Source organism: Dipteris shenzhenensis, chromosome 22, assembly GCF_047967505.1.
Source record: "Dipteris shenzhenensis isolate YYH24624 ecotype China chromosome 22, Dip_SZ_1.0, whole genome shotgun sequence".
NCBI classification, from domain to species: domain Eukaryota; kingdom Viridiplantae; phylum Streptophyta; class Polypodiopsida; order Gleicheniales; family Dipteridaceae; genus Dipteris; species Dipteris shenzhenensis.
Genome location: NC_141617.1, coordinates 10,745,955 through 10,761,649, shown reverse-complemented (window position 1 = coordinate 10,761,649; position 15,695 = coordinate 10,745,955). Strand labels below are relative to the sequence as shown.

The 15,695-nt window shown below is 41.2% G+C and overlaps 1 protein-coding gene across 2 annotated transcripts; it reads left to right on the top strand.

Annotated features, from left to right (window-relative positions):
- The first annotated feature begins 318 nt into the window (after window positions 1–318).
- Window positions 319–5,237, top strand: LOC147887718 (uncharacterized). 2 transcript variants are annotated; one of them, XM_087393736.1, is made up of 7 exons: window positions 319–1,205; window positions 1,345–1,570; window positions 1,706–1,750; window positions 1,909–3,204; window positions 3,356–3,899; window positions 4,176–4,257; window positions 4,655–5,237. In XM_087393736.1, the coding sequence occupies exons 1-7, from the start codon at window positions 933–935 to the stop codon at window positions 4,859–4,861; spliced, it is 2,673 nt and encodes an 890-aa protein (XP_087249862.1). In that variant the 5' UTR covers window positions 319–932; the 3' UTR covers window positions 4,862–5,237. The 2 variants fall into 2 exon arrangements, with proteins under 2 accessions (XP_087249862.1, XP_087249861.1); XM_087393735.1 differs by having other exon boundaries at window positions 1,703–1,750.
- Window positions 5,238–15,695: the final 10,458 nt, after the last annotated feature.

Sequence of the window (15,695 nt, the reverse complement as noted above, 5' to 3'; positions counted from 1 at the left end):
AAGTTTGGGATGCTGGGCTGGAGCTTTAATGCTAACCCTTAACGTCACGAGCCCTTAAACCCCATGGGGTTGCAAGACTATCCTGCTAACTCAGGAAGCGCTCTTAAGACTTTGTAAATTGTAAAGTCAGTGGTGCTCAACCCAAGATTACCCAAAATCTAAATTTTAGAGGAATCGTAGGCGGTTTTAAGGTACACTAAAGAAGGAGGGAGGTTTATGGGAGGGTGTGTATCCGTGCATCCAATTGTGCTTTTGCAGAACCTGCTTTAAATCCATCCGCAAGTCCTGCAAATGATCACTACATTCAAAGCTTTGGCAAACAACACAAACAACACACACACACACACAACCTCCTCTGTTGTCTCTCTATGAATTTTGTGAGCGTCCTCTTAGAGTGCAAGCTACTCAAACTGTGTCTGTGGGAGCTCTTCTTCTTGAACTTGCATTGATGCTCTGTAGAGTGCGATCGAGCTCTTCTTCCTCTTGGACTTCCATTGATGCTCTGTTTCCTCTGTTCCTCATTCATTTCTCATCACATCTCTGCTTTGTCCCCTATCTATGCTGTCTGCTCGCATCTCTTCTTTGCTCTCTTTCTCTCCTACCTTTTTTGCCTTTGGATTGTATATCCATACATCTCTTTTCCATCGCCACAGATCCCTGTGACCACCTCGTCCCAGTATCCAGTTGAGCTTTCTGCTAACTCATTGCGGGTCCCTTGTGCAAAAGTAATCTCTTTTGCTTATTCTAGCTCCTCTTCTTTCTCTCGAATCTCCTCTCGGGCAGATTGAAACTCCTGCCTTACAGCAAGGAATTCTGTTGGGCTTTACTTAGAATACATTTGCTAAATTGGTGCGCCTTGTAGAAGCAAGCTATTCTTGATTCAGCATTGTAGACACAGTCTCACTGCTCATCAGCTTTCTTGGACCAACAAGATGACCAAGTTGCGACAGCTCGACCCCTTTGTCAAGCACACCTCCCCGCTGTTCGAGCATTCTCCTGCCGAGCGAAGAGATGACAGCCCCATTTCTGTAATTGCCCATTCCTCTGTAATCAGTCATCCCTCATCCGCCTCTACTAGCATGGAGCACCAAATGTATAACCGCGACGCCAAGCTTCACCTCTGTAAGGACAACGGATCATACGCAACATCCGAAGACGACGCTAATTACAATCGTCGTCTCACACTTTCTCACGAATTTCTCAGGGTACTCTCTGCAAGCTCTCTCTCTCTTTTTTTTTGGGCGGCATGTTTCTTCCATTGTTCCAAACGAGAGCTGAGAATTGTGACTGCGGATTTTTCTGTTTCCCCCATCATCAGAGAGAATTCTGACTTCGGATTTTCAGGAGGGCGCCTTGGAATCACTCCCAGAGACACATTCTTTCCCATTGAAGGCACTGAACCAGAAGATGGGCTGGCTATTTCTAGATGAGCCGCATTCTAACGCTGAATTGCCAATGGAGCCGTCGTTCAGAAGCAATGACCTCAATTTAGACACAGATTCAGCAGGCTCTGGTTCCGACATAGATGACTATGACCCCTCTGCTGAGAATTTCACCATCTACTGTAAAGGTGCTCATCTGATCCGAGCTAACTTAAACTTCCGACGTTAGGTGCTCATCTGATCGGAGCTACCTTAAACTCCCAACTTTAATCAAGTGTCTCTGGAAGCAAACTAATTTCATGTGGAACTTTGCTGTGCAGAAGACGACGAATCGTCCATCGACCTCTTTTCTCCAGCGGACGTGGCAGGTACGCGCCTTCAGTGAATTCGCAATTCAGCTGGCGAACTTACGATTCTTCAGCTCTGTTTTATCTGCCATCTTCTTGCTACCGATTGGGAACAATGTGCGATAATAATTATAATGTGACGCCTGCCCTCCTCACACCCGTTTTTGCTGGTAGCGCAGGATTGCCAGGCAAAACTATCGTTATTACACCAGGTTTATGGAGAAATGGCCAGCGTCTGGTGTACGAAGAGGACATCTCGGCTAAATCCAAGTACAGAGAATTGGCAGGGGACCAAGCGAAGGAGTCCATGGCGGTTATAAAAGCTACTTCGGTTCCTAAGCGATCTGAGAAGAGAAACTGGGAACGATTAGAATTCGCAAATCACAGCGGGCAAACTGAGGGCCTTGTTTATCAATCGGAAGACGATCCTTGCAAGGAAAACAGACCTCGAGAAACTGTGTCTTGCATTGGCAAGACTTTTCCGAGCTCAGGAATCACTTCCATGAGTGGCAGCTTTGCGGGCGTTCAGAATTTGGCCGCTGGGAGCCAGATCAACCATGGAGGGCTGAATTCTTGGCATGTCTCGAGTGGGGAAAGCGTCCGTTCGCTGCCGAATTATATCTGCGGCCCGATTGGAAGAGGAAGCGTCGCGAAAGCATTGCCATCCAAGTGGCATGATGCGGAGAAATGGCTGATGAAAGTGGACTCTCCATCCCATTTTCGATCCAGGAGGAGGACTCTATCACCACAGCAATCGTATGGGACTCCTGCGAGCACTCGAAGTGCCAATGTAGCGTTGCCTGCGGGTGTTATACCGGCAGGAAAGCCAGCAACCTCCTCGCTTAGCGGTGATGAAATAGCAAAACATAATCTCGCATACAGTCATCAGTCTCAAGCAGCAACTGCGAGCGACAGCGAGCTTGTTAAAGGCCGGGATTACCGGGGGCTGTTCAGGAGCGGTTCTCAAAAGTACCAGCAGCAGCAGATTCACGGAGAGCGATTTTCCAGGCCGGTGGATGTTAGGAGGGTGGAAGTCATGCACAAGCTTCGGGCATCTTCCGGAGGAGAGCTCGGGAATGGCAGAAACGAAGCACACACGTCGAATATGGTGCTCAACAGCAGGAATAGATTAACAGAGCCCGGCACAGAGCCTGCACACAATTTGAGCAACGCAACCAAAGGCACACGAAGTCCTGGTAGTGCGGTGGACGTGCAAGGTTTAGATTCGAAAGTGCGAGCAGCATTGAAGTTCGCCAGCCTCGATCATGAATCTGCAGGAAACCGAGAGGCTTGGGACAATTTCACGGATGCAACAAAAGCAGCACGGGGTTCTCTGAGATCGTGCAGCAGCACTGCAGGTGTGGATATGCAAGCGTTGGATTTCAAAGTGCGAAGAGCTTTGAGAATTTCCAACAAGGAAGATAAGCAATCTTACGTTGTGCAAACAGGGACACAAACAGAAATTCCTGCACAAGGTATGTTAAGCTATGAATGGAGATTTGGAGTTTGCAGCAGTGTTTCATCTTCAAGCGATTCATGTTCAAGCTTGCAGTTGCTATTCGAAGTAAGTTGCAGCTATCGATTTCATCATCTTGTAGCTCATGAATCAATGCTTGCTGCGAGCAGATAAATATGCAGATATGGTGGTAGAGAAGCTGAAGCAGCATGGCGGAATATGCACTTCTACAATGTTGGCGATGATGAGGAGGAGGCAAGAATTCGTTGTGCAGACACCTCGCCATGGACGATATGCTTCGATGAGAGATGCATCCACAGAAATCTCTCCTGCTGTCTCCAGAAGAGACATGGCCACTCAGATCACTCCATTGCCCACTTCTCCCTCATCCAGATGTTGCACTCCCATCAAGAACACTTCCCCTGCAAGACATAACACTCCAGCCCGCCCTTCTGCCTCAGGAGTCTCCTCCTCTCTCAACTTGCTCGAGCTCGAAAGCTGTCACCTCGCAAAGCTTCATCTCCGAGACCTTCCTGCTGGCAGCCAAAAGCAATCCTTGGATTTGGGTTTCTCCAATTGGAGCACCCGGGAAGAGGAAGAAGCGGAAAGCTATAAGTGTTTGAGGCCGCCTGATGCTCCTGATTTCAAATTCAACATCTTGGAGGCTAGAGCATCAGCCTGGGAGGACGCAGAAAGAGCAAAATACAATGTCAAGTAGGTCATTCTTGAAACTCCGTAGCCCTTAATCCATAATTCTGTCAGCTCAGACTTGAGAAATAGATGTAAACTTGATCGTTTCTGCATATCCTGATATTGATTTCTTGATCGTCAAGTCAGTCATTCATGTAACTTAATCCATAGTTCTATCATTAATTCAGCCTTGGGAAATAGATGTGAACTTGATCATTCTAAATCATTAAGTCAACCTCGGTCGGGAAATAGATATAAACTTCATATGGTGAAATCGATTTCTTGATAATCTCTGCCCAGGCACATGCGCGAAGAAGCTAAGATTGAGGCTTGGGAGAACCTACAAAGAGCTAAAGCAGAAGCAGAATTGAAGAAGCTGGAGGTAAAGATTTTAAATTGGCTTGATTCCATCCACGCTCACAATTTAAGGGCTTGCATGCACTGTAGCAGCATGATTGATTTGAGGATTTTGTAGCATTCAGCTGTCGTGATGTTGATGCAAATTATGATCATGGCAACATTGCTTAGGTTGACGTCTAGACAAAATACAATTGCAAACTTCCAAATTCACCCGAGAATTCGTTGTTGCAATTCTGAAAAGTTGCATGCTTCAATTATATATTTTGCCCCAAAAATTGAAAGAAGTTCAGTATCTGTGGGTTTCTCTAAAGACCTGAATGTGGCTATTTAGGCTAGTAAGAGCAATGAGAGTTGCATGCAGGATTGTGGTCATGGTGCAAAGGTCTTGATGTTGTGTGATGAATGGTGAATTATTACAGGTGAAATTGGAGAAGCTAAGGTGTGCTGCAACAGAGAAGATAATGAGCAAGCTGGCAGTGGCTCGAAGGCGAGCACAAGAGATGAGAGGGGCTGCAGAGGCTCAACAAGCTGAGCAACTGGCTAGAATTACAGAGCGTGCAAACAGCATGCGGAAAAATGGCCAGTATCCCGGGGGCAGCTTCGGAGTCTGCTTTGCTGGAATATAAACAAAAGTTCATCATTTCTTCATCATCATCATATGTATACATCTCATACTCACTACACTCAGAACCTCCAATTTTCAGACTGCTGGCCTGAGGCTGCCTCAGCCTCATCTAATGCCAGACTTTTCTCCTTCATGCAACAAATCAGCACCACCATTCCCAAATAAAAATTCCAACCATCTTGTGGGAAAGTCCACTTGTTATAATTCATGGTCTATAAATCCATGAAGTCTCTTTGTACAATAAACCCTATGTAAAAGCTTACATTGAAGCCAGTCATCCGATGTGTTGTTTTTGCTTGGCATTGGGCATTTTTTTATTATGATGATGCCCTGAAATCATCATAGATGTGTATGATGTGGATTTTACAAGAGGAAGAGGCAAATTATGTGAGCATTAAAAGTCTCATGCATCCTTGAGCTTTTTTTATGATGATGATGCCCTAAAATCATTATAGATATGTATGATGTGGATTTTACAAGAGCAAGAGGCAAATTATCTAAGCATTAAAAGTCTCATGCATCCTTGAGCTTATGTAGAATGTATGTTCACGGTGTTCCACGTAATTGTGTATGTGAGATCGATTGACAATGTTGTTTCGAACATGGAACATGGAATGCATAGAGGAACATAATCAAAACCAAAATGGCAATTGCACTATGAGAAGCAAAATAGCCTTTTATTTATCTTCCATTTTTGGAGAGCGATTGCATCACTCCCATAACTTAATTAATGTTAAAAAGTCTAGCTATGAAAAGAATGGTGTGATCGATCTTTACCACTAATAGGACATTATACTATGAAAGATCATGTGTCCGTCATGGAGACTAGCAAATAGATACATAAGGAATTAGATTGCATGCCATATTGGAAGACACTATATACCTATTTTGGGGTTGTGTGCACATGAAGCTTTTTGAGGATAAGATGTGAGTTTTCAACCTAGAAATGTTAGTAACTGATTGTTTGTGGAGCTAATATGCAGTTGGGAGTTGAAGAACCTATTGATTTATTGGAGGGTTAAAGTGAGGGAAATTCAAGGAGCTAATGGTGGATCCATTAAAAAGTGCACAATTATAATTAGGCTTTTACTAGCACGGCCATTATAAGCGTGTTCCCACATGCTAATATGGCAATGCATTGCAAAAGTAACAATCCTTCTATGCCAATAATCGAAATTCTGGGATAAACTACATCAAATTTAGCACAAAATTAGTAGCATTATATGGCTATAACAGCCTTTCAAATTATTGATTTTTGATCGCTAAGGGCTCCATCACCTGTGGCCAAGGATGCACAACCTAGATGGCTAAGCACCTTGAAGAAAGGTGTGGAAATTTTGTTCATGGATAGTTGCAATTGATGGTCATCATAGATGTTGTCACAAATGAGTAATATGCCATATGGTGCTTTAGAAAAGTTGTGTGCTTGGAGTTCAAAGGTTCTAGAAGGAGACCATTTGACATAAGGAATTTTTTGCTTATAAGCATGGTAATTCAAATAAGAGGGGGAAATGGTTATGGAAGTGCAACTCATTGGGCAATCTTTCAAGAACACAAGATGGAATTGTATGTCATAAAGTGATACTTTTTCCAATATGGAGTTACAAATATTAGTCCATGCTACCATTCTCAAGGCTTCAATGGGGTTAAGTATACTTTTTCAAATTATAGGTTTTAATAAGCTAGAATTTGAAAAAGCATAACCTTACTAGATGTCTCTAGATGTTACAATGGATTTCAGTACTCGGAGGGCTGAATTCAAAGCTTGTATGGGAAAGTTATGTGTGACTTTTGGGGGAATTTATTAAATTTAAAGCTATAGATTTTGACCCAAGCAATTTGGAGAAGGTTGTTAACTCCCCATTGGGCTAATACACTCCTATTGTTTTATTTGCTTATAAGGTTGTAACTGGAAATTTGACCCACAAGAGACCATCGTTATAGCTAAAAAATATGGGTTTGCCATTAAGCTCCCATATTTGTCGTTGCACTCCATTGCTCACAAGGTGCAAGAACAGCTTCCAAATGTATTTGTGTGTAATCTAAAAGAAGTGAGACAAACGAAAGTTCACCCTACTCATCTACGTGAGGCTTTCTATGACAAACCTCCAACTAGGCATTTCAATGTTCCTACATAGCAAGTGTAATACGTAGCTTTCACATGGAAGTATCCTTTTTTCAACACGTGCAGTTGAAACTTGTTTTCTTAGCCACATGTTCATATACCCCAGGTCACTTTTAAGAAAGGCCTTGTATCATTTTACCACATGCAAGTATTCTTTTTTCAACACATGCAACTCATGAAACTTGTTTTCTTAGCCACATCTTCATTAACCACGCCAATTCTGAGAATGGATCTACATCATGCTAGTGTTTTGGAGGGATAACACGTAGTTCCTCAATTTTACCATGATCCCTTGCTATTTGCCAATATTGCATTGAGTTTCACATGGTTGCTAGCACATAGCTAAGCTAGTGATCTCTTTTCTCTACACTTTTAGAGGATAGGTATTTTTATTTCGTTGCAAATATTGTTAAACTCGCTTGACGTCCAAGAATTAGTGCCTCCAAGGGAAATCCTATCACCGTATGCCCTTGCAAAATAGGTGCCACATACACAAAGTTTGTGCATATAATCCTCTTCTTGATGTTTTTTTTCACATCTTTCATCTTATTATGGTTAATAAGCATGTAAATGATGCGTTTTTAATTAGACCCATAGCTTCAATCTATTTTTTGGTAAATTAGGTTCATATTTTAAGGCCCAATTTAGCAATGAGCTTTATTAGTCATGCCTTCTTTAATGTGACTTTGGCATGTCTGATTTTCTACACTTTAAACTTTGTCACTTTATCTTTCTTCATTGTTGATTTCAAAGTGGCTTTATAAAATACTCTTGGCTTCTCTCAATTTGGCAAGTAGTACCAAAATTGGTAGTCCGTTGATAAAACTCCTTCTAATAAACCAAGAGACATTGCACATACATGACCAAATTATGGAGTTTAGAATTTTGTTAGCTCTACCTTCTTCCACATGTCACGTGGGCGAATTAAGGGGTCGTTAATTTTGAATATTTTGCCACATGTCTGATTTGGATGCTTTGGTTTCTATTTTTGTTTTTGAAGAAGAAGAAGAAGAAGTGTTTGGTTCATTGAGGGTCTTTTGCCAATTCTAAAGAATAAACGTTTGCAATTCCGTTATGGATCTCCTGTCCTTACAGTGAAATGGGTTTCCATTTTGCAATCCGCAGTGAAATGGGCTTCTATTTTGTAATCCGCAGAGATAGATCACAGAAGTGCCACTTCTGAATCTTGAACATTTTATGTTTTAAAAGATTGAGAGCACCATTCAAATTGGGGAGGTTCGTCATGACTGTCAAGTTCCAAAATCAAACGAGTAGTCATGAATGCCCAAAGACACATCCAAAAATTCTTTTTTGGGACGACAGCCATCATCGCTGTAGATCTCTGTACGCCTCCCATACTCAAAATTGCCGATTCAACTTTATCTTCTTGTCGCAGAACCACCCTCAGCCTCAGTGAACATTCATCATCCCATTGCCCAGATTCCCAGGCCTTGTAGGTTATCTGTAGCGGCTGTAGAATAATAGTGTAGATCCGGAATTATAAGCTTTCAACTCTCATGAATTGACGGTAGTGCACGACGACACAGTTGTAATCTCCACAACAAGCGTGGTTGTACCTTTACTGAACGAATTTGGCGATCCTCTTGCGCACTCCATCTGTGATAGATCGATGTCACATCGCTTCCCAAGTTTCCAGCGTGATCAGAGTTTAATCAATCAAGTTATCAACCCCTGCAGGCAGCTCCTAGGCAATCCAGTGGCCATCAGATAGACGGATGTAACCTTCCTCGAAACAACAGCCTCCCCTTCATGTGATCTTCGAATCCAGCTTTTGACCCGTAATGCACCTTGCAAGCTTGCCCGTGAGCTTGCTTTTCGTCGCGCGCCCTAGCCCGTGGAGAGCTATTGACACGATAAGTTTCCAAAAGCTAGAGAAGGGCATGTTTGGTGAGATGAGACGTCGACGCCGACGGGTTGGCCACTGGGAGAGCAAACTCGCTCGAGACGCTCACATGTTGATCGTCAAAGGGTTGCACCAGTAATTGTAACTATATGCTATCGAAAGTGACAAGGTGAGTGTGTCGACGTACTTGGCTACCTGTCAGGGACATTTTGCGAACACAGCATTGCATGTGTTCGTTGGCAATCGCATCTTGAACGGCAAAGAATTCAGTAGTTCTGATCCCTAGCTTAAATCTCACAAGCAACGGGTCGCCACTGGCTCGTGGCTCTTCTGTGCACAGGGGCTGTCAACCAGCTTCACCTGATAGAAGTCCGTGGGACGCAACAACTGCACCGAGCTCCAGCACCGGCCAGGCCGCTGGATGATTACTCTATGGCCGCGAACCGCGTGATCTTGCGAGCTTCTGTTGCCCAAAGCGGTCAGTGCGGTTGCTCACTGCTGCTGATCAATGCTCACCACAACAGGAGTCCTTGTAACGCGCGATCACACGAAAGGATGACTAAAACTTGCACGAAACAGCGATGAAACTTGCGAGAGAGGCCTTGTTCAGCTGCATTGAAGACCGGTCATCGATTCTTGTAAGCTGTACCTCGCTGCTCGCGCACGCCCGAACAGACAACTTCGAACTTCGAACTTGACGTTGCTCTTCCCAGCCATGTTCACAAGAAACTATCTGTTTCAAAAATTTCAGACCTCAGTCCAATTAGCTCACAACATTGGAGATGGAATTTCATAAATTTGGAGTTTTTCACACAATTTTCTTTTAAAGAAATTTAAAAAATTGCCGGTTATATTGAAGGGGTCATAGTCAGCCCAACTCAAAACTTTATCGAATTCAAAAATTGGCCACCCATTGGGCTAGCCGCCCCCACAAGCAGCTTGCGTACAAACTCCTACCCTATGGGTAGGAAGGAACACACCTCGAGCACGCTTCTGCTATCCAACGCATCTTTGGAGTTGAATACCCCACTGAGGTCCCTAAGGTCCCCTAAAGAGGGCCGAAATTGTCGATTCCTTTATGCCGCACTAGGATTTTCTGCTAAATGATGACTTTGTTACACACCTCCCACACCACCATCAAAACCACAACTCTGACATATGGTCAGCTAGCCGCCAGCATGGATGGGAGTTGGGTTTTCATACAATTTACAACTATATTTGCAAACATGTTGGAGAACAAAATTTACAACTATATTTGCAAACATACCAAAGAACAAATTATTTTTTTTGTTAAAAAAAATTAATAAAGAAAACAAGCCAACTTACGAGAACAAAATTTCTTAATATAGTCAAAAGTGTAATCCATATGTTCTTTAAACCGGGTTTTGCATGTCTAAGGTTAACGACCTATGGCAGGAATAAGCCAAAGTTTAGCAACTTGGTAGCTTGTACTGCATCACCAACTCTAAGAGGAAAATATTGCAAAAAGGCAGCATCAACACATTTAGAGGTCCTCGCACAAGAGTTTTTCAGGTTGATAGCATTTTGTTTAGATAGCATTAGAACATCATAGATTAATCACCCAAGCTTGAGAATAAGGGTCTCTCTCTCTCTCTCTCTCTCTCTCTCTCTCTCTCTCCCCATATGTATGTCTATATTATGTATGTATTTATATAGGCACACACATATATGCATGCACACAATATCACATGCATGCATGGACCATAATATGGTAGACCTCTTCAAAGACCCCGTAAATACCTCCTACTGATTAAGTCTATGAGGTATGACCCCAAAAAACTTTTGTTTTTGTGCTCACATGATAGCCTCCATTCATATACACATTGTTATTTGAATGTTTTCCATTAAGCACGTGCAATTTTACAAAGAGAGAGGTGTGGACATGCGAGGGCCCCTTGGTAGTAGCCCATTGTAATCTATTCCTAGTAGGAATTTAGCTATGGTGATAACTTGTTCTTACCTTATAAAAGCAAAGTAAAAAGATACATGACTTTTTTTCCAATTTTGAGAGCATTGTCATGTCTCCACCTACCACTATCATAAATATTCGAAGTTTACATAAAGAAATGAAACTATTATACCCATATCCTATCAGTCCTATGTTCACATGAAGGAATTAATTAGCAAGTGACCAAACTTTGTGTTACAGCATACAACATATACAACAAAAGGATAGATCTTGCACTTGAGGACCAAACTTGTAGCAACATATAACAAGATGGTACTTAAAGAGATACAAAATACCATTAGGTGACTGCAAGGATTATGAGTCTTCGTGCACATAAACTCGTAAGTGTCCTACTAGTGAATACGAGAGAGAGAGAGAGAGAGAGAGAGAGAGAGAGAGAGAGATGCATGATTTCCACATATCTCTAGGCTTCTTTCAAGGTTCACAAATCAAGCTACCTATATCCCCAAGGTTCTCTTGAGCAACTTGGGTCATTAATAAAGATACCGACATGATATCTATGCCCATTATGTGAAATCTCTTATTCCATATAGATGAGCCTTAGCTACATATGCACTACTCAAGCTCTCTAGAAATAGCATGACTTGTGTAGATAATTGTAACTCATTTTGAAAATCTCCATAAATCAATTTACTTGTTTTTTTGGGAACATGTATATGCGAATCATAATAGCACTAACTTTTGGATAGAGGCTTCAACATGGAGATTCAAGCACTCATAGAACTAATGCTGCAAAAAGCACTCTATAAACGTTCAAAAGTGATATTGAGCATGGAGTCTTGCCACTAGGATCTCCCACTTTTACTTTACAATTCCATGTCAATCCGTATATGATAATCATAATCGCATTGACTTTTGGACAAAAGTTGGAGATTCAAGCACTCATAACACAAACTGACGATGCAAAAAGGCACTTCAAAAGAGACAGTGAGCATGGATTTTTGGCATTAGGCCCATCCCATTCCCACTTTTCACATGGTAGTACATATACACTAGCTGAATGATAGCTATGGGGCTAATAACAAAGCTCCCTCATATAAAAAAAGAAATTGTTGGATTTTCCAAAGTCACCTTGTAAAAATTACTCATATTAATGATTCTCTATTGTGAATGCCCAAAATGATTCATATAATAGTCTCAAGTTTATTAGGTTACTAATCCCAAAGCCTAGGTTTACTAATCCTGAAGCCTAGGTTCACTATTCAAAAAACCTACATTCAAATGGAAAATTTTAATACCCTTTCTATGCATACCTTCACTACTTAAACTTTTTTCTAGTATTCAATTTTAGCATCCCTTTTATAAGTATACTTCTATTCAAAAAAGTAAAACTCCAAATTAATTAGCTCCTTCTTATGAGTGCATGTGCTATCTTACATACTCCTTAGTGAACCCCTTGATGCCTTTGCACAGGTGAAATTATTTATTTTATGTTGAATGGACTAGCACTCGCACCAAATAAAGCTAACCTTTCTTTTGCAATCTATGTCACCTATCTCTCACATTTAAATATAAGGCATATAAGGGACATGTGAAGGCAAAGGCTACCAATCATGATTAATACCAACACCTTCAATTAATATATACATGATACCATATTTTGTTTGCAAGTGGAAAGTGAATCTCAAGCCGCTAACACGTTAGACGTCTTTTTAGTTGGTGCATTTCATATTTGTTTGACGTTTATTTATCGTTGCTTTGTCAACTTACAAGGTAGCATGATGATAGTTTATGGAATAATAAAACATCATATGTTCCATTATGAACCACAAAGTATGCAATCTTGAAGCTTAAGTTTGTAAAGAGGTATCAATTGTCATATAATGAAATTAACTACATCATTGTGAAGAATATTTGACATCTTTCCTGCCATGCTTTCCTCACATGGTGTATGCAACTATTGTTTTTCTATAGTTAAAATAAATATTCACTCTCTTTATAATTGCTATATCCCAAATGCATGAGAAAAATACCTGGAGAATTCACTATGTAAAACCTCCATATAACATGTAGGTTCAAGGGCTATTTGAGTAACCCCTTACCTAGAGATTTTGATAAGATGGATGTAAAAACAACATTCCTGCATGGTGACATTCAGGAATAAATTTACATGCTGCAAGTACTGGGCTATGAGGACTCTTCTCATCCATAGCATGTTTATCGTCTTCTCAAGTCTCTTTATGGACTGAAGCAAGCATCACGTTCCTGGTTTTAAAAAATTGACTCTTATCTCTACACTCATGGATTCATTTCCTCTTCTGCAGATTCCAATCTTTACACATTTTTCATGAATCCTCTGCCATTGTACTGCTTACTGTATATGTGGATGACATTATTGTCTTTGCCAACAATGTCACTACTTTGGCACAAGTTAAATATAGTCTCCATACTCATTTTGACATGGTTGCTCTCAACAAGATTGGTTATTGCTTGGGCATGGAAATTTTTCGAGATCGTGATGTTGGTATCCTCCACCTCTCTTAGCATAAGTAGGTTCGTGATTTGCTGTCCAAGTATAATATGGCTCAATGTAATTCAACTTCTATTCCAATGGATCCTAGTGCCATCTCTATCTTCAATGCTACTACTCCCACTTCTGATCAAACTTCTCCTCAATTTCCTTTTCGCAGCTTACTTGGAATCCTTCTCTATATTATGGTTTGTCGTACTCTCTCTCTCTCTCTCTCTCTCTCTCTCTCTCTCTCTCTCTCTCTCTCTCTCAATACAGCTCCAATCCATCTCCCATCCATTGGCAGTTACTCATGCATATCCTATGCTACCTCTATGGTACTCAAGCTTTTGGTCTCACTTTTCGATGCCAGCCCTCCTCTTCATTTGAACTACATGCATATTCAGATGCCAATTGGGGTACAAATGTTCATACTGGTTGATTCGTCACTGGATGTTGTTTTCTTCTCAATGGCACTGCGATCAATTGGTTCAGCAAACCTCAGAAAGTGGTTGCAATGTCTTCGACTGAGACAGAATACATTGCAGCCTTTGCTGCATCCCGAGAGATCATTTGGCTTCATCGATTACTTAAGGATCTTTCTAAACTTCCAGATTCCACTCCCACACCTCTTTGGTGTGATAATCAAAGCACCATTGCTTTGACTAAAAATCCAGTATTGCATTCACGAACAAAGCACTTCCATTTGCACTATCATTACATCCGAGATCATGTACATGATCAAATTCTAATGGTCCAATATTTGCCTACATCTGATATGCCAGTAGGCATTCTCACTAAGCCTCTTCCTCGACCACTTTTCCAACTACTCCGATCTTCTCTCGGCATATCAACCATTCCTTAGCAAGGTTTCACATAAACGAATCAACTCAAACCTGTTTTCACCATCTCATGAATCGAGGGTCATGTTTGAAGGGGGGTATGTTAGGTCATCCACGACCCTCAACCTTAATCATAGCCTAGCATCTCGGAATGCATCACGTGGAGTAACACATGGAGAGCTCCACTATATATCATGTGCACCGAATGTATTAGATCCTATATTCTAGGAGAATATCACATGCGTGATCATTGTATTGTGATCTATAATGATCACTTTGTATCTTTCAATCGATTAAGCAATTGTTATGTTTTGTATTAGTTCTCTGTCATTGCTATCAGAATATTCTACTATTGTGTTACTTAGTCATAAATTTTCTCCTCCAAATCTGAATCCTCGGATTGACGTTCTCTGACCTATTTGTATTCCTCACCTTATAATTACACAACCCTTTCCAAATGCTTCATTTCCATTCTCCATTTGACTTGACCTCCGATTGAACAACAGACACACACCCCCCTCGCTCATTTTTGTTGAAAGTTTCACTGACCTGCTGCTTGCTTGTTGATCGTTGTGGACTAGCTCCTAGCTGCCTTTGTAGTAGTAGTAGAGAGGAGCAGGGGCGGCAAATTTTTTTAGTATTTATCGATGTTTTACGTGGCTCTTCAATTTTGCAATCGTGTCCCAGCAACCTACCACAAATGGGTGATTGTGTTCAATCAGCGACATCAACCTTTCCTGGTCTCAAATTGATTTTTGATTATTTCATTAATTCGTTCATTGATTCGTACCGCAAGAATTTATCACGATTCAACATGATTTTTTCGAATTCGGAGCAGCACGGTTGGATTCCAGTGGGAGGCACTTGTATCTTGGGGGCCAGTCAGGCCTCCTTGACATCACTATACACACAATCTCCATGCTTCTAGAAATTCAAACAATTAGTTCCAATATCAACCCATCGTGCCTCCTCTACATCATTGTACACACAGTCTCCATGCTTCTGAAAGTTGTGATGCTTTTGGAAATCTAAACAATCAATTCTACTAAAAAATGAGCCTGCAACTTTGATTTATGCATTTTTCAACGATAACGCACAATCACTGGATTGAACCTATTGAACTCACATGCTATCTTTCATATTTCTTAGTGAACTCCCTAGAAAAATTCATGCTCTATTGAACCCACATGCTATCTTATATATTCCTTAGTGAACTCCCCAAGGAAAATTTATGATTGGGAAAAATAACAAGAGAGAGAGAGAGAGAGAGAGAGAGAGACGTTTGGTGGTCTTAGAATCCCATCAAGAAGTAACTTTTAAAAGAGCATTTGGGCTAGTGTGTCATAGCTTTATGAAACATGCATTGTAAATGATGTAACAACTCTTTTTACACCCTCTTAGCACCTCATAGATTATTATGTTATATGACTTGCAATCCTTTAAACCTTAAACATCTCCAAAATTTCCAACACATTCATTTCTTTATTTCCCATGTTTATTTGTAGTAGGAGAGGCCTATAGTACTATATCGCGTAGATATGTTAGCGTCTACACTACAAAGTGTC

Excerpts from the sequence above, each read along its gene's own strand:
- LOC147887718 (XM_087393735.1), top strand. The coding sequence starts at position 933 with ATGACCAAGTTGCGACAGCTCGACCCCTTTGTCAAGCACACCTCCCCG. Across the intron at positions 1,751-1,908 it reads TTCTCCAGCGGACGTGGCAG|GATTGCCAGGCAAAACTATC; the intron begins GTACGCGCCTTC and ends CTGGTAGCGCAG. Across the intron at positions 3,205-3,355 it reads AACAGAAATTCCTGCACAAG|ATAAATATGCAGATATGGTG; the intron begins GTATGTTAAGCT and ends TGCTGCGAGCAG.